Source organism: Mesoplodon mirus (assembly GCF_964341445.2).
Source record: "Mesoplodon mirus genome assembly, chromosome: 9".
Lineage (NCBI taxonomy): Eukaryota > Metazoa > Chordata > Mammalia > Artiodactyla > Ziphiidae > Mesoplodon > Mesoplodon mirus.
This window is the reverse complement of record NC_138985.1, coordinates 85,466,405-85,485,842: the sequence shown is the minus strand read 5'-3', so window position 1 is coordinate 85,485,842 and position 19,438 is coordinate 85,466,405. Positions and strand designations below refer to the sequence as shown.

At 38.5% G+C, this 19,438-nt stretch overlaps 1 protein-coding gene across 1 annotated transcript in view; it reads right to left on the bottom strand.

Moving 5' to 3' along the window:
* The window catches only part of KCND2 (potassium voltage-gated channel subfamily D member 2), a gene marked incomplete at both ends in the record, with an annotated part of 468,862 nt that extends 453,210 nt beyond the window's left edge, over positions 1–15,652 (bottom strand). Inside the window, one exon of the mRNA XM_082631613.1 lies at positions 14,538–15,652. Coding sequence (XP_082487739.1) covers positions 14,538–15,652 — 1,115 coding nt within the window. The remainder of the gene's footprint in view (positions 1–14,537) is intronic.
* Between the last annotated feature and the right edge of the window lie 3,786 nt (positions 15,653–19,438).

Genomic DNA, 19,438 nt, shown 5'->3' with positions numbered 1-19,438 from the left:
TAGGAATGGTGCAAATCACAAACAACACATGCTAGAACAGTCTATTATAATAGTCTTTCTAAATACACTTCAAGGACAGGAAATCTAGTTTTGTCATTGCTGGTCTTGACACACTTTGAACCAAGCCTTTTCTACAGCATTTCTGCCTCTAGAAAAGCAGTTTACAGTCCTACTACTAGTTACTTGACAAATATAAATAATTTCTAGACTTACATGTTTCTGAGGATAGTGTACATGTTTTGGAGACAGAACTAATCAATTCTTTCTAAGTCACATTTTGTTTGCCTATGAAACAAAAGCCTATATTGCAGAATCACATGTTATAAGAAACAATGTATGTAAAGCAGAGCTTAGTGTAGTGCCTGACCCAGGGTAATTACTTATTAAATGAGAGCTTCTGTTATAATGATGATGATGATGATCCATTTTTTAATGCCATGGAATTAATCTGATCAAATAAGGAGGAACAGGAAAGCTGCATGTCTGACCCTTTTCCTCTCTCCATCCCAGTTGTCTTAATAGGCTCATTATTAATGATCTTCCCAGGGAGTGATGGGAAAAATCATCAGAAACCTGAATGAACCTCGGCCTCTGGTCAAACAGAACCAGACTAGCCTGTGGGTGCTAGAACAATTCAGTTAGGATTTTTAATATACTCTCTCCTTCTTCTTCTCCCTTCCCTACTAGATTTGAAATGTCTGTTTGCACTGGGTAGATGCTTTCAGGTACAATGCTATGGATAAACACTTCCATTGATGAGAAGGACTCCTATATAGCTTTTCCAGAAGAACATTGTCTATTGTGTGTTCTGTTTCATTTTTATAATACAATTAAACAGACGCATGGAGAAATCTGAGCCATGTAGCTAGGTAACATTCAAACAATGCATTTTTATTAGCTCACAGAATGAAATCTCGCAAGGATTTTAAAAATCTGATAGAATTTATGCTCAAGTAGTAAACAGTATGAGGAAAGAGAAGAAAGAAAGGTTTTATAGCACTTCCAGTAAAAATAAAAGACCTGTTATTTTACCGCAAGATCGACAGAAGTCATTGCATTTAGGCCCTATTCAGAGATACACAGTGTTAGTGTCACTGTAGGTCATGACCTCAATGTACTTTCTTCCAGTCAGAGGGGAGTCCAGAAATCACACTACACGACAAAGTTTGAATGACTTAAGAAAGTCACCCCAGCAGAGAAAAGCCTAAGGAGGGACATGATATCTCTCTTCAAGTACAGCCCTGGAAAAGATGTGAAAAAGAAAACATATTCTGTTCAGTCTCTAAAACCTAATCTGGATAAATGGGTGATAGAGGAGGGTGTTCCATGTCAGTGCAATTTTTTAAAACTTGATAAAAACGTGAGTTGTGCTGCCTTAAACTTCCAATTACACAGAATATTCAGAAAAGTTCATAGAAGGCCATATAAATATAGAGAATATATTAGAAAGAAGGGCTTTCAACTGGTGGAAGTTTGAGCCAGGTGATCTACAAGAAGTTTTTAGTTTCAAGATTCTATGATTCTAAGAATATAAAGAACTACTGTTTGAAAAATCTCACTTAAGTGTTTATATCTATGAACATGTTACTGAATTTATGTAAGTCTCATGGAATATGATGGCTTAAACAAATAACATGAAATCAAATGGGATTTGGATACTGCTGCAAATAAGTAAAAGTTAATTAGAACAAAGGGAGCAAAAGCACTAAGAAAATTGAGAGGTAATATGTAAATTAATTGCTTTCTTATTATAGAAATGGGTCTTTCAAAATATAGAACACTTAGAGTAAAGACATTTAATATATTTCAGTGTACTTATCTCTGAATCAACATATTTATATTAAAGAGCAAATATTATAATATTTTCAATGGTAATACTAAACTATTTATAAATTGATGTTTTGAATCATTTAAAACTACAGTGGATATAGGCAATCTTAAACCATTTGGAAAAAAAGCAAATACCAATTATATTTTACCAACAAAAAAATTAAGAGAAAACCAACAGCTATAGAAACCAACTCAAAAGTTAGCTCACATGCATCCTAGCCATTCTTTCCTATTTACTAGGACAGGCCTCAAAGGAGGAAAGGAGGCGCTGATAGAATAACCCTGTTCAAATACCCTTGTAATTTCACAGGCTCCACAGTCTCTAACTTGACTACAAGAATTGATGGTTGACTCTTGTTCTTCCCAACCCAGGCAAACAATCACTCATTTCAGAGCATTAAAAAGTTCTTCACACATCTTATACAGTGCAAACACAAATATATCTTTAAACTGCATCCAGGCTCTGTGGAGTCAGCCAGTGAGAAGAGCCAGGATTTAAAATTCCAGTTCTGCATAGAAATTATTCTCTCATACTTATATCTTTTCTTCACAGTGCCAAGCATATATTGTCTGGCACATAGGGATAGTCAATAAATTGAGTTAAATGAAATCTGGATTCTATGTTTATTTGCTAGGTTTTGCATATGACTGTGCATTTATTGTTCTGTTTTTCCGGGCATCATATTGTTTTCTGTTAAACAGTAATGTTCCAGCATGTTCAACTGAATGCAACACCTGATGTACATCAATTTCATAGATTATTAATAAATACCAGTTCTAAGGTGATGGTGAGAGACAGTTACAGAGAACAATATTATAGAGAGGTAAAGTCATATGTCACGTATCACAGATTATTTAGGGTGCTCAAGTGTTAAGACCATAAAACAAGATTCAAATGTCACCTAATTCAATCCCTATTCCATCCTCCTGCTAGAATTGTTTCTCTAATTTCACAAATATGAATTGAATTTTTTTGTATTCAGAAAGACAATTTTAATTTACTTTCATTTATTCCAGGGATATTTACTGATCACTTATGAGGGTCAAAACACATGAGAAAAGTAAAAAATACAAATATGAGAACAAAAATAACTTATAAGTGAAGGTATTATTATTTGTGTTACAATAATTACTTTCAAATTAATTCAGAGCAGAATTTATTAAATTTAAATTTATTAAATTTAAAACGTAACAAGGAATTCCAGATTTTTGTTCAGTCAACATTTGACAGATATTTGAGTGCCAAAGGAATCTATGCACCGTGCCCAGAATACACTCTGCATTTTTCTGCCACTGAGACTGCTTATGCCAGGTAAGGAAACCGTCCTCTATGCCCCACCATGGTTGACATCACTAATTGGCCGTGCCATCCATTACTGGTGACCCTAGACATGCCTGAAAATTCTTCTCATCAGTCACACAGGAAACATCTAAATTCTAATGGAGTTAGCATACAAGAAAAAAATATATACATATACACTTCCATAGCTCTTAGTATATGGGATAGTGAGTAATGTGCTAGCTAGACAATAGTCTATGTCTAATGGTTTTGCATTAGATTTGGAAATATTCTCTAAATGACCACTTCTTATGCTGATTGTCTATAAAAGCCAAGGCCATAATATTTCCTGATGGCATAAATCTGGAAATTTTTGTTGAAGCTCAGAAGAATGGCCCAGGATAGATATGTATAGCTATGAGCCAACAGCACAGAGATGAGAGAAATAATACAGAAATGTAGAGGATTTCTTTAGAAGGTTAAGGAACATGAATAAGGATTTGGAGAACAGTTTTACAGAGGAATGAAATCAGCATGTCAAAACTCTAGACATTTATTTCATGTGTAATTTTTTAATGTACGTTGAGCTGAAGACTTTGTATCTGTGGGAATTTTATTTCTGTATGCAGATATTTGTGTGTCAGAGAATGTGTGTAGCTGAGAGAGAAGGAGCTACAAAGTCCTATGAGTGATATAAGTACCTAAAGTGGGTTGGACACTTAACTCTACAGTAAAAAGGGAAAAAAAAAATCTTTATGCAGCATCCATGATCCACAAAGCAATGTTCTAGGCATTGTTATAAAACCTGCAGGGGAGATTTCAACTGAAGTCTGAGGTTCTTTGAAGAGGGAATTTTTGTCAGCAGGCATATTGAGGCACCTTAAACACAACAAGGCTACAGGGAGAGCATTTTAGATCCGTGGATTGTTTTTCTTAATTGGTTCCTAGGGATACTGCAAATAAACAGAAATACAATATGAGCTTAGAAACAAATTATTAAAAATAAATTGCAGGGCTTCCCTGGTGGTGCAGTGGTTGAGAGTCCGCCTGCCGATGCAGGGGACATGAGTTCGTGCCCCGGTCCGGGAAGATCCCACATACCGCGGAGTGGCTGGGTCCGTGAGCCATGGCCGCTGAGCCTGCGCGTCCGGAGCCTGTGCTCCGCAACGGGAGAGGCCACAGCAGTGAGAGGCCCGTGTACCACAAAAAAAATTAATAAATAAAATAAATAAATAAATAAATTGCATGTGTAGCTCTTCAATAAAAGATCCTTCTAAATCAACTAAAATAAAAGTGAACAAAAATTATAGACCCAATTAAAATACATTCTGGATTAAAATTTTTAAATCCATTTTTAAAAATATTTCAGATTTCAGTAGCAGGTCAGAACTTTGAAGCACGGTGCGAGTGGTATTTGGCTGATGTTTCTGTCTGGCTCCAATCTTTGGTAGAAGCCTAAGATTCCTTTACTGGGATACCTGATCAGGATCGTGAATTTTTGTTGAATATTCTCTGATATTCTCCTAGAAGAACTTCATATCCAAATTCAGACTTGTTTCTCAAACATGTTCTATTGTTTTCGGTTCCAGCTTCCTATTTTAACTAAAAGAATTTGCTTGATTTTTTTAAATAACAGTTCTAGCTGTTTGAACTAAAACATGTTTCTAAAGGAGAGGCCGTATTTTGGAGTCCTTGCTCCCATTTTATTGAATAATTATCTAACTTATTTTCATTGATCATTCTTGACAATGGGAATGAAAATGTGGCAAAGCAAGGACAGCCCATGCATGGTATGAAAAAATATCACTGCTATGTCTATGGAGGTGGTGCCTGCCAGAAGGTATGGACCCAGTAAATCTAGACTCTTCCTTGCCCTATTATAAGTCAGATTATCTCCTTACACACACACACATTCATTCATTCATTCATTCATATTCTCCCTCCCTCTCCTTCCCTTCTTCCCTTTTTCTCTCTCCCCAAATATATTTTGTTCAGCAAAAGTGGCATTACAGAGGGTTGATAAGACTGTCTTTCCTATTTATCTGACTTGGAATAAACCTGCATCATCTAACTAATCTCACTTCAAACCAAGATTTTGAAATGTCATGGCAGGTCTCTTGATCTTGACACTAAGAGACATTTAAGTTTCCATGAGATTACATTTATCAGGACTTTTATGATTGAATCATAACTTTTGACCAAAAGTTTCCTCCTTTTACCAAAGTTAATAACCAGAAATCCTGTAGCCACAGCTAATCAGACAGCATCCTCCAAGGCAGGAAGTGAATTTCAATTCCTGGCCATAGGAATCTTCAATCAACCCTTCCCAAGACCCTTCTCTTTGCACCTAGACCTCACGGGAAAAGGTTCATTACATACTTCCCTATATATACCAGGAAAGACTATGAAGTCATTTTGGACAGGCTAGCAGCCATGAAAAGCCAATTAAAAAGCTCAACATCAAGTCAGCCATTCTGTGGATTTTTACACAAAACTTCCCTTATGCTCAATTATAACCTAAGAATGCACTAGCCATTTGTTTTCTATCTTTAGGTCCTCCACAGTTGAAATCCCTGACATGTGATTAAAAATTATCCTCTTTGAAAAGTAAATCCTTTTGAATGAATTTTCTGCTTATATAGAAAAAAAAAGAGGAAAAAATATACTCTAAGAAAATCCTGGTCTCATGAGATTTAGATTGACTTTACACTGGGTGCTGTCTTGGCTTCTCATAAGCTCTTCCCTAACTCACAGACCCCGATCTAAGACTCCATATTCCTTATGTTCTTTATGATCAGTTGGCCAGTTAGCTCTGCCCCCACTGAGGAAAGCTCAGCCCACCCATGCCTGACAGTTTAGGAAATCAGTAAGTTTAAAAGCTCACAATCCCAAACTCCCGAAAGGAAGCAGCTGTATCATCTTTATTCTAGTTGCTCTGCAGAAGAGTAGTACTAATGTCCATTATCCACAACACCTTGTTCCTTGGCACAAGATAAGATAGGGCTTTTGCAAAAAAGAATCCGTTTATCACCTTCACTGAAGATTATTTAATTTCTATCTATCTTCCTACATATATATTCATTAGGTAATATTTAAAACTAGCACTTTTGTTACTTCGTCTAGATTGCTGTTTTGGTCTTGTTTTTTTTTTCATCTCCAGCTCTAGTTTTTATTGTCCCCTCACAGGTCTCTCTTAATGCAAATTCCACAGCCCAAATCCCAGCCAGAAGGAATGACAAATAATTAAGGACAAAGATGAAAATAATAATTCACATGAAACTGTATGATGAACTTTGCATACTTACGAATATATGCCAACTATTTGTTAGCAAGGAAATGGAATAAAGCTCTTCAGACCAATGAAAAGTTAGTTTTCTCTTAAGAAAGAAAGGTGGAATATGTATATAATGCCTAAGGGATGTCGAGTACTTGCCATAGGAGGCCAGTACAATAAACAAACAAGTACCAAAGTGTCATTTTTCAGTGTTCCCTTATTTACAGACAAGTTACAAAATTATATAGAAATTAAACCCACTTGCATATTAGAAATGCACTTCAATTCACCCATGGATCCAAGAGTCATTGTTTTAAACAGTGTATTTTAACCTCCTTTCAAAATATTACCAGCTCAAGGTCAAAAATATTCCTAGATTAGAATATTAGAGCTATCCTCAACATACAATCTTCCAGATCACTGGAAATTTTAAGAATCACTGGTTCTTAAAATTTTATGAGAGAAGTGAAAATGCAGTTGTCATGGTTCCCACCTCCAGACATTATTTCAATTGTTTTAGGTGACTGCTAAGGATCTACATTTTTGTAAGTGTCCCAGGTGGTCCTAATTCTGATGGTCTTCCATCCACATTAAGAAACATCACCCAGAATTTTCTAAACTCTTCAAATGAATCTTGTAATACAGAAACTATATCCCATCCCTACCATGCTCACAACTCTCTAGTGTCTCCCTATTATGTCTCAAATGAAACCAAAGATCTTTACTATGGTCCACAATGTCCTACATCATCTCATCCCAACAACCTTTCAGACAGTATTTGCTACTAAGCCCCTCCCCTGCTTTACTTCAATTACAGTAGCCTTAGGGAGAATACACCTTGCAGTCTTGGTACTTCTTTTCTCTCTTCTTCTAAACTCTTCATCCAGATATTCACAGGACTCCCTTCATCCCTTCAGAAAGCCATCAGCTTAGATATTCCCTTAGGAAAGGCTTTGTCTGTCCTCTATACAAAATAACACACTTCTTACCCTGACTTATCTTATTAATAGCACCCATCACTGCCTGGAATTATATATCTGTGTTCACTTTCTGCCTCTCCTACTAGAATACACAGTTCTTAAGGTCTGGAAGTTGGCAGTTATGCTTACTGCTGTGGTCAGTGACGGGTAGTAAGTGATCAACAAAAGTCTGTTAAATGGAATTGAATGCTATGAGTCACATTTTGATTTCCTGAGAGCATAAGTTACTGGTAAGACTTTGGGTTTCCCAAAGCACTATTACTGGTATTCTTAAAAGTGAGGAAAGTGAGGAAGATGGAAGAATCAGGCCCACATAAGAGCAAAAAAGACGAGACCTTTTACTTTTAGAACAAAACCTTCGCCTTCTATTTGACATTATTTCAACTGTCTTCCTACTCTTTTACGTTATTTTTTTCTCATTATTAACTTCTGATAACTCACTTATTCTCCGCACACTTTTTAGGATTATGATCTTCTTTACATAACAGACTTGTCAAAACTTCCAATGCAAAATGGATTGCACCATGCCAGGATATGTATCTACATGTATATTTACATTTTGTAAAACTGCCTTTTAACCGCTTAGAATGAAAACTTCTTCCTGAACAGAGAATACATTTATCTCATGTGTCATTTACAGACAATAGTTCTCTATTTTTAAACAATTCCATTCTATGCAGAAATGAGTGCACCTGAATAAAGGAAAAAAGTGCCAATTTGTGTTTACTGGGTAAGAAAGAGAACACCTTTCTAGTGACTGTCACCCAGGTATCTTTTTGACCCATGTGTCACTTGGGCTACTCATATTTAGATAGGGGACTGAACTTGAAAGAGAAGGCAGTACATTTCTATGCAGATTCACTTACATTATAACATATCTCCATATGCTTCCCAAAGGCACCTGCAATTTACCCAGCCTTCACCAGAAAGCAAACTGATTAAGGAAATAGCCATCGACAGCCATTAATTCTAACCTTTGCAGAGAAGAATGAGTTACAGCTCTCCCTAGTTAAAAGAGAAAAATAAAAAGGATGGATTGTAGTATATTCAAAGACAAAGCGTTCAAATAAAAAAAAAACTTGAAATTTGCTAACATTGAACAAAGCATGTGATTAGATTAGTCGATTCTTGCTAATGTTGAGATGGCACTGGTCCATGGCTAAGGAGCTCTCCATGGTGTGCATGTATCATCTCACAGCATGACCAGCAACACAGTAACCAGGTAATAAGTCTCCAAAAGGTATAGACCCAAAACTCAAAAGCCTTTCAATGTAGTTAGGCAGGCAAGAAGTAAAACCATAAATTATATAAAAAATAGCACTTACTAATGTCAAGTGTAATTCCAACTATAGAAGATGTAGGCTTGGGAGGTTGAGAAGGCTTCATGGAGAAGGTCAGTGTAAAGGCTGGCTCTCAAAGGAGAAAACTAAAGGACAAAAAAATCCAGTGGAATCTACTAATGCAAGGAGATATGCAAATGTACACAGAAATGTAGAGACGGTGTTTCACTCTGGGTTTCTTTTCAATACCAGATCATATCCCACACCGTCAAATCTAGCTGCTGAAGTTAGCGGGAGAACAATGCCTATTTCTATATATATACTCATGCTCAGAAAACGATATAAGACACATGGAGAGTAGGGAAAAAAAGAGTGAAATCATTCTTACAGCTCTGCAGGAAGAATCATACCTCCTTTTCAGGGAAAGTTCTTTTCACCTTTCCCCTTCTTTCAATGAAAGAGAAGTTAAATTGTACAGTTTTTAACAATCTACAGGCCAACTCCTTTATAGATAATTCAGACAAAGTAACTGATTTATTTTCTTCTCCATCAGGCCAGGTAAAATTTCACCATTAAGTAGTTTCCCCCCAAATGGCCTAAGAGTTCACCAGATGAGAAACACAGGGTTGCATTATATCAACTGGGCACCTCATGATAAACTCCAGTACTGTATGAATAAATGCAGAGCTAGCAGTGATACTGAGGGATGTGGAAAAAGTAAGTCACAGGGAGTATAACTAAGAGAGAAATGCATTAAAATAATAGAATAAAGAACATATTTATTCCTTTCTTATCCCTGAGCGTCCGCAGTAACCCCCAGCTAATTAGTACTGCACATTTCTAGATAATGTTTTAAGGTCTTCAGGGCAAAAAAAAAGAATAAAAAATTGAAATCTCAAAAACTACTACTGATATTTAATTGTGTAACTATGGGCAGGCCAAAAACAATCGTGTATGTGTAAAATGACGGATTTTAAATAGACAACAGCTAAGTTTCCTTCCACCAGGAATTCAGAAATTAGGGAATAAGAAATCTGAACTTCATTAACTCATTTTCAAAGATGAGTATAATTGGGAGGAAAGTTTAGACAAATACAAAATACATGACATCAGAATTAAATGAAGTAATTATACAAATAAAATATATATAAGACCAAGTCTATCTGTACTCTAAAGGGAAATCCTGAAAAGAAAAACAAAAATCATAACAGACCCACTGAAAATTAGAAACCGGTCCCTTTTCTAGGATGCCGTGCCAAGAGAACACATCTCACCTCTTCCTGACATACCTCTGTCTTGCAACCAAGCAAAGGCTTATAGAAAAAGACATAGAAAGCTGGGAGAACACACTTTCAAAAAATACATACGTTGCGTCAAATATTATCTCTAATTCAAATGGTGACTAAAACAAGATGAAGACACTTAAGATTTGGTTCCATGTAATGTTAAAGGAGGAATACATATCACATTTTCTACATCTCTTTAAAAGTTCATTTTCAGCTCTCATCAATTAACATGCTCTATAAAGAACTTTGTAAAAAATGTGGTATAGTATGCCAAAATAAAAATGGATGGTACTCATAGTATGGTTCTTCACCCAAAAGATAAATTTTGGTCCCCCTGCCGCCCCGCAGCCCGGCACCTTGTGAAGATGTATTTGGTTAACACGTTAGCAATATTCATGCATAGATGCTGGCACAGGAGAAACTATAATTCCACCCATTTTCAGTATTGCTGGGTAAACCAGAAGTCTCTACATAAATGATTCCACAAGATGCACTCCCAACATTCCCTAAAGCTATGTAGTCAGAATAGTGATGAATAGAAGGAAGATATTTCAAAGTTTCTTCTTCTTTTTAATAATATATACTTTACAACATGCACTATATAAAGTATATGACATATACAACACAGTTAATATATGTATATGTTGTATGGGATATACAGCATACTTGTATGTTATATGAAATAGAACATATATGACATACATATGATATATTTTATATAACTATATAATCCCCCTACAATTGTGCCATTCTAAAAAGAGGAATTTTCCTCACACATTGTTAGGAAAATTACAATAAAAGTATTTTGCTCTTTTGTTTCTTAAAATAGCAATTTACCAACTATATTAAAATTAAAATATTATAGATTTAGTTTTGATAGTCTTATAAATAGACAACTACACTAAGTTTTCTATGAGCATAGTTGTAATTCTACCATATTTGTTTCTGATGAATGTACACTATAAATGAAATTTTTGTTTTCCCAGGTTTGCAGGGAAACCAAGAATGCAGGTATTGCCTAAAATAATAGGTCCCCAAATATTTAATGTGCCACCTGGTACCTCTTCTGATTCACAAGTCATTAGCCTAAGGTTCAATGGTAAACTGAACCTAAATATATGTTTGTAAAATCGTTTTTGATTACGGGTGAACATTTGGAAATTTCCTAAATTTGACACCATTTAAGTACTACCACCTAAATGAAAAATAACAACAGGATGTTACTGCCCAGAGGTCATTAAGACAAAAGAGGAGTTCCAGGCTCTTATTCTTCCAAGGCAGTTTAGGGTAGTAACTAGAGGTTACATTGCAGAAAAGAGGGAGGCCAGGAGTAAAAGGGTCATCAGGGCCCAGTGCAGGTCAACAAGTATGCATAGAAAGAAAGGATTGAATGGAGGAAGAAATATACAGGGCCACCCAATTTAAACATTGTTTTAAAAAAACCTTTCTGACATTCTTTCATTGATTTTTTAAATTGTGCTCTTGATGTTTCATACTTTAATTAATAGGAAATGGGTAGGCTTCAAATTATATTTTAAAGCATTCACTTTACTAGCAAATTAAATAATTACTTATGTAACAAGCATGGTTAAAATATGGAATAATGATATATTTGCTATTTCAAGGAGCACAAAAATGATTAGATGAATACACAATAGACCCACTCATTTCTTCAGACCGAAAAACCAACTGAATATTGTCTAAAATGACCTGAGAGGTAGCAGATAATTCTGCCAGTCCTGAATTACAAAGTTCTTGGCTCTTTCTTTTCATGTAGATAATGTTTGTATGAGCTGGAACTTTCAAAAACCACTGTCTAGGATTGCATTTTCACGTCTATTATCATTAATTGATGAATATTAGCTGCATTAAAAATAACAGCCACATAAAAAGAGTTCATTGACTGTAATGGGAAGTTCCTGGTCATCTATCAGACACAGATTGATTTTAGCTTCAACTACTGAGTATTTTCCAAAAAGTTTGTATCTTACACTTCATCGTATAAGACTACAGTGTAAAAAATAAATTCAAGCAATGGCTTTTGTTAATACTTTCTATTCTTAAATGAAGCTGTTGAGTCACAATGCAACCAAAGTTAAGACACCAAAAAGGCAGGATTTTTTTTTAAATCTATGTTTTCAGAAAAGTCTAATACATTTAAAATATATTTTGATGAGAAACAGAAGACATTTTTTGAGAAAACTTTGCTGTATTATAAAGCATATGCTTTGTTAAATGTTCGTATATATTCTCCAATAAATGGGTTGTATCTTGATTGCAACAACATTTCTACATCTTTAAAGCATGACTGCTATATTACACCAGGATCATTAATTACCTTAATTTCCTGAAAATTAAAATTTTCATCTATAGTGGAACTTAAGTCTTAGAAGTAACTCCCATTTTGCTTCCAAGTTCTGAGAAAGTGTATGTATTTAATTTTTCTTACATACTAACATTCAGAACACGTGAACTAAAACCATTTCATAGATTTTACTCAGGTATTGTGATTTAGTTTCTTAATTCATTTCAAAAAGTAGATGCTTCTAAGCATTTTATTTATATAATAAAAATTGTCATCAGTGGTTAACAATTCCTCATCTTTTCCTGAAAACAAAAATAGGTTTCATAATAAAATAAAAATTTGAAAGTCATTTCAGAAAACAAGTTTTAAAATAATACTAACTTCTCAAGTCTAGAATAGACATTTCTAGCCTGATGAAATTAGCATCTCATCAACATTCATTATAATAATGCTTAAATTCAATCAGATAGAGGGCATATAGTGTTAAAATGACTTACTGATACTTCATGAAAAACACTGCCACAGACACCTAATTTTTTAAAATATATTTCCTTTTAATACTTCTTCTTTCATTTCCTCTTAACATAGAGTCCTCTTTTTATTCATAGGTACTTCTAATTTGAAGTCCTGATAGTGATTTATACTATCCAACTGTCCTTAATAAAGACTTCAAATGACATAAAGACAACAAGACACAAACCTCTTGGTTACAACTAAGCACCTGCACTGCTAAGGTACTCTGAATCTTCTTCAAAATGTGTCACAAGATTACCAACAGGATAAAAGGGAAATATAAGCAGTAGGTTATAGAATTTTCACTGATTCATTTTTGAAAATCCACCAGTAGGCCTTCAAAAATAAGTGAGACTAAATCAAAATCATAAGTCATTATATTTTACTTTAACATAATTTCTTGACTTAGCCCAAAATTCTTCACGTATAAAATATTTCATTAGTTAGCCATAGGACAACATGAGAATTCTGTTCAACACAATATGTCTAATATAATTAAGTTGACTTTAACCACATTGTCATTTAAAGAAGGCAACTAAATTAGGCTGAAACACAAAATTTAAAAAGCAGCCTTGGGAATAACTTTTTTTCTTACAGCCATTACCAAATCCTACTGAACAGATTAACCATGCAAGAAAAGCAGCATAAAGCTGAAGAAAGGGCACTAACATCACTACTTGGCTTATCTAAGAACTCACAAAAGTAAAAGGCTCTTACCATTTTATTTTACTATATACTCTAATATATAAATGCTGCTACTTTTCTGCAGTTTAACATTATTAATAATGTCATATCTTTCTTCAATCGTCTAAAAATCTTAACTCTAGCTTAAATTTTATTCTAAAGAACAATATTAATTCAGAATATGTCCCTTTGGTCGCAAAACACGATTACCACCAAATAAAATAATGAAGAAAAGAATTCTAAAAGGAAATTGGGGCCCAAAATTCTCTAATGCAACCAGCCCTTGGTGACCATCAATCTCATCAGATACTGCTCTGCCCTCTATGTGTATTTAATGAATATGGGCCCATTGCCTGATGGTTCTGTAGTTTCTTAAAAAAACGTGTGGATAAGAGTCATTTGCTTCTTTATTTGAAACTATGAGCGTAGAAACTTAAATATGTTGCAAATATCATTCCACTGCATTTTGTAGAGTTGAGCAGTTTCAGCCCTGATATTCTAAAACACTGCATAACTTATCAGCCATAATGAAAATGCATATATATGAATATGTGCATACATATTACAAAATCCTTTGATAATATCTATAATCTATGTCTTAAAATGCTGTAAAATGAGAATTATGCTTCTTAGAGGGAAAATGCATGCCAGAAGTATTCATATGAAAATAATACTTCAAATATACATGGAAACTTTTCAGTTCAATACACTGAAGCACTTTCTAGGCATTTCAATATACAGTGTGTATTTTCATACCTTTACTTGGACACAAATTTTGTATTTTTCATTGTCATTACATTTTTATGTCTTCATACATATAATACTGATGATCTTTATATTTGGGAATTCCTAAATTTCTTTCTGTATTTATCACTTTCAGGCATCAATACTCAACACTGGCCAGCAACTCCCTAAATACTTCAATCACTATATCATACTCATTTCATAGATCAAAAGAGTTCTTCAGAACCATTTAGATAATATTTTCCTGAACCCATTTAAGAAAGCGAAAGATTATTTGCTCTGAATAAGTATATAACTTTAATGGGTGCACAACCACCACATATATATTCCACCTCCATCCCATTTCCCTTGATGGCACTTACCCTAGTGTTGTCATGGTGACGATGGTGTACCAGAAGGCAGCAGGGATGCTGGTGAACTTGCTAGCGGAAGACCCCTTCTCTGCATAGAACATAACCGTAGCGAAGATGATGATAGCCATGGTGAGCGAGAAGAGCAAGAAGCCCAATTCAGAGGCACAACTCTTCAGTGTGTACCCCAGGATGCGCAGGCCTTGAGAGTGGCGGGAAAACTTAAAGATCCGGAAGACCCGGAAGACGCGGAGTGTGACAAAGGCTCCACTGACATCCTCATTGTCTGTCATCACCAGCCCAATGTAATAAGGCAGGATGGCCACCACATCGATGATACTCATGACGCTACGCACAAAACGGTAACGACTAGGAGCTGCTGCCAGGCGAAGCAAGTACTCAACGGTGAAGATCATGACACAGGCTGTATCCAAGCAAAAGAAGGCCACGGCGTACCGCTCCCCACAGGGCAGTTCTTTAATGTGACCTGGGCTAGACCCGCAGGGCACTGTTTCTACCACATTAGCGATGACTGAGACGGCAATGAAGAACCCGGTAACATAGTAGAACACCAGGGCCATTGTGCTGGTGTGAGGGTTCTCAAAAGCCCGCCAGACCCTCTGCCGAGCCGTCATGGTGGGCAGCGCGCTCTCTCCGGTGTTGTCGGGATCAACATCGTCCTGAAGACGCTCCGCGTTCTCTCGCCGGCGATCCTTGTACTCCTCATAACAGCAGTCGCCAATAATTTCTGGGATGAGGCCAAAGAAGGCTAATTCTTCATCATAAGCGGAGATGCACTCATGGCGAGGGTAGTGGAGTTTCCCAGTGCGGTAGAAATTCAGGATGTGGCGGAAGATGTCTGGGTCACGGTCAAAAAAATACTGCTGAGTCTCTGGATGGTAGAAAAAGTCCCTCTCCGAACTGCCCAGCAGAGTGTCTGGGTACCGTTCCAGGGTGTCCTGCCATGTCTGGAAACGAGTGCCACTCACATTCAGCACAATTAGAGCATCCTGAGTCCTTTTCCTCTCCTGCCTCGGGGGAGCTGGCATGGGCCCCGAGGCCACAGGCATCCACCCAATGGCCGCTGCCCTTGCAAAGGGCAGCCACGCTGCTACCCCCGCCGCCATGGTTCCTTCAAGTGCAGGCCAGAAGGGCAATCAAGTCTCTACAATGGGTCACTCAAAGTAGCCACAATCACCCACTTCCTCCCGTCAAACAAATACTACTGAGAAACGTGGTCCAGAGGTATCAGCCTTATTCCAAGGTAGGGCTCCTGGTGAAGTCACAGTTCTCAGAAGGGCAAGTTTCCCTCAAAGACAGGTATTTGGAGTAAAGGGGATAAAAATACAATGTCCTCACAATCACACCCAACAAAAGCTAATCAAGCCTCTTCCTGCAGTCGGACCAGGCTAGCCCCGGCACAAATAAGTACACAGGTGACTTTAGATGCCGCAATTTCTTCAAACAGGTGTCTTTGATTTCTCCCTTAACACAGTCTGGAGTGTGTGTCGTGTAGGATAGAGGAGACGAAGGACACACACTCAGTGGTATTCTTTTGAAGAATTAGGGAACCCTTCCACCTTCCCTTTCAGCTCTTTCAAACCTTCCCTTTTCAAGTGGCCCTTCCCGCCAAAGGAATCTCAAGAAGGAGACCTGTTGTTGTAGCTTCCGAGGTGCGGTCACAGCCGCTGCCCCACGTCTCTTTGGGAGTCCGGTCGCCACCTCTACTCCTCGGGATGTATTTGCAGAGACGGAAGTGCTGTGCGTTGGACGCGGCTAGAGGGCATTAATATAGATCCTCCTCCCTCACGTCTTCGAGCACCCGCCGTGTCTGCCAAAAGCATTCGCCCAATCTCCCCTTTACTCTCTTGTCAAGTTCAGCTCAGGTGCAGTGTGATAGCTACAGAGCCCGGGAGCTGGCAGCCGCCACTGCCGCCGCGGCAGCAACATCTGCTTCCGCGCAGAACGCGCCTCGGCCGCGGTACATACCTGGCGAAGTGCGCGCCGGGGCTGAGTTGCGGAGACTTTCTCCTCGCGGTGCACCCGGAACGGGAAAAGCTGAGAAAGCAGCTCGCGAGCAGCCGAATCCGATGCGCCGAGGGAGCATAAATAAAGCTCAAGCGAGCTCTTCTTCCCCTTCCCCCATTCCTCCGTGCTTCCTTCCTCCTTTTCACCTTCCAAAAGCCAGGCGCAGGCGAGCCGAGCAGCAGCAACAAGTTCAAAAGGTGCGGGGGAGTCGAGAACGGAGGGGACTCGCTCCTGCCAACTTACTGCGCCGCGGCGGTTGCCGGGGCCCGAGCGGCGCGGTGCGGGGCGGCGGGGCGGCGGGGCTGCGGGGCGGCCGGGCGGGCGGCGGCGGCGGCGGCGGCGCGGCGGGGCCGGGGCCGGCGCGGGCAAACGCCGGAGCGCGGAGGCAAGAGGCGCTCGGCAGCGCGGGGGCGCGGGAGGGCTGCTCGCTGCTTCCCCGCCAGTGGGTGGTCCTGCATCTCCCCGGGCTCCCCGCTCCGCTCTTGCTCGTGCGATCAATAAATAAGGAGAAAATAAATAAATAACCGCGCGCACGCCCCGCCACGCAGGTTATGCAAGGCGTCTCCTGCCTTTCCCTCGACTTGACCTTTCTCCGCCCCCGCCCCCTCGGGCTCCTCTCGCTCCACCCCAGCCACGCACCAGCCCCGGCGCAAAATGTCACCGAGGGAGAGCATCCAGGTGGATCTGCTGAGGAGGAGTGCGAGCCTCGTTGAACAAAGGGAAGCTTCACGCGCTCGCCTGCAGTGGTTTGGTGGAGGAGAGGAGGAAGGGGACCGATGCCTTGCTTCTGCCTCCCTGGGTCCCGGTTCAAGGCGAGCGTGGGGGGGGGGCGGGAGGGAAGGAAAAAAAGAGAGAGAAGCTGGGTAGGAGGGTGAGCAGAGCGGAAAGCGCAGGAATTGGCTGTCTTCTGAGGGCTCTTGGGTAGCAAGACCTGCAAAGCCCCGCAGCGGAATTTTTAAGCGCTTTTTCCTCTTTCTCGGTCTTTCGGTTTGTTCGAACCAGATGTTAACGTTGCAAGAGTTAATAAGTCATGTGTCCCACTTGCTGAAAAGTCAGACAGCCTCCTTGGTCGGGGTCTTGCCACAACTCCTTTTCCTGTCCTTTGCAAATGACAGGAAGGATTTAGAACCCTTTTCTAAATGTCAGCGTCGAGGGGCGTGCGTCTCAGTGAGTGTGCCTTCCCGTTCATTTTCTCTGCGCATCCATGCGCACACGTAAAATGATTAACGTAAAGGGGTCCCTGTGGGGGGTAAGTAATGTGGGAGACTAGGAAATTGTCGCTTTCAACGGTTTTGTTTTTCGGGTACCCCGCCCCCAAGTCGTTAGAAATCTTCTTTAAAACCAAGCATCTAACATTTATAACCACTAGATGGCGTGAATGGCGAGAAGTTAAATCCACACCTCAGGTGTGGATGCTTTAGAAAGGTGAAGGATCAAAATGAACTGACCCAACAGAGTATCAGATCACAGAAATATCCTCAAATCCAGCCCCCACCCACCTTTTTAGTATTTATAGGAGATTTGCTACTCAGGTCTACGCCTGCATTTTGATGAATATGGGATGTAATGTGGAGAGTTTCTGTTGAAATGCCTTTCAAAATTAAATCTAGATTACTGAGTAATAATAATAATAACAAACAACAACAATAATAAGAGTGTTTGGAAACAGTGAAGCTTCATCTATGTTGACTAAGGAGAGAAGCCCAATTTGTACCTGAAAATTACCTTTTCAAGATCTGGTTGGACTCTTCTCGGTTTGTAAAGTAAGTGGACTCTGATGTATAGCCTTAAATTGAATCAACTTTCAGGCCCTAGAGATCTTAGGCATGATGTGTCAACCTTAAAATTTTGAAATAGAATACCTCAAAGAAAAGACATGAACTAAAAAACGGAGTATATAGAAAGTCACCAGAGAAGCAGAAAAACAAACCTTATAATGCACAGGATTTTCTGTAGAGATGGAAAGGTATTTTTGGTTTGTTTACTTGTTTACTGGTGTAGAGGCTTAGGGAATCCCAAGTTAGTAGTTAATGAAGTCGTAGCTAACGGATCATGTAAGTTCGGGATCACAGAACTGAAGATATCTGCTGTTCATCTCTTTGTCTTAGTTGAGCAGCAAGATGCTTGTTAAAGAATCTGTATAGCCTGTATACCTGAAAACAACAGCAACGACCTGACCTGTTAACTGGAAAATAAAAAGAAGGGGACTACTTAGCAATTAGTATAAGAAAGTTAACCCCTTCCTAACCCAGACATGACAGGTGCATCCAGAGAATGGAAAGCCATGAATGATCAATTGATGCCAAACTGGCATGCCATCCTGTAAAGATGAGACAAGTGACCTAAACAGAACCTTTAAAATTTGCCTGTAGGGAACTGAACGCTTACAAATCTAAATGTATATGTTTAACCCTACAAAATGTCTAAATAAGCAATAATATAGAGCCTGCATTTTTAAGAAGGTTTTATGGTCTGCTCTCCCTGACTCTCCACAGGCTTCTTGAGATAGTGGAAAGATGTAGGCTTAGAAGTTAAACACAGCTAGATTCAAATTCTAGCCCAATAAGTTACTCATTGCCTTTGTTTCATTTGGCAAATTACTTAACTTCTCTGTTTAGAAATTATAGATAATAAAACTTAACTTTTGAGGCCTATCATGAAGATTAAGCAGAAAAATACTTCTGAACACCAATGTAGAACTTGACACACATGGAGGGTAACTCAGTTCCTTTTCACTTTAATGCATAATGGAAATGCAATTCATTTTATTCAGCTATTTTAGTATATTTACTCTTGCCTCTGAGTTCAAAAATTTCTGTGCCATGATGTTCAGGTAACTGATATTTTAATTATTCATTCATGTGTTGAAATGCTATATGACGAGT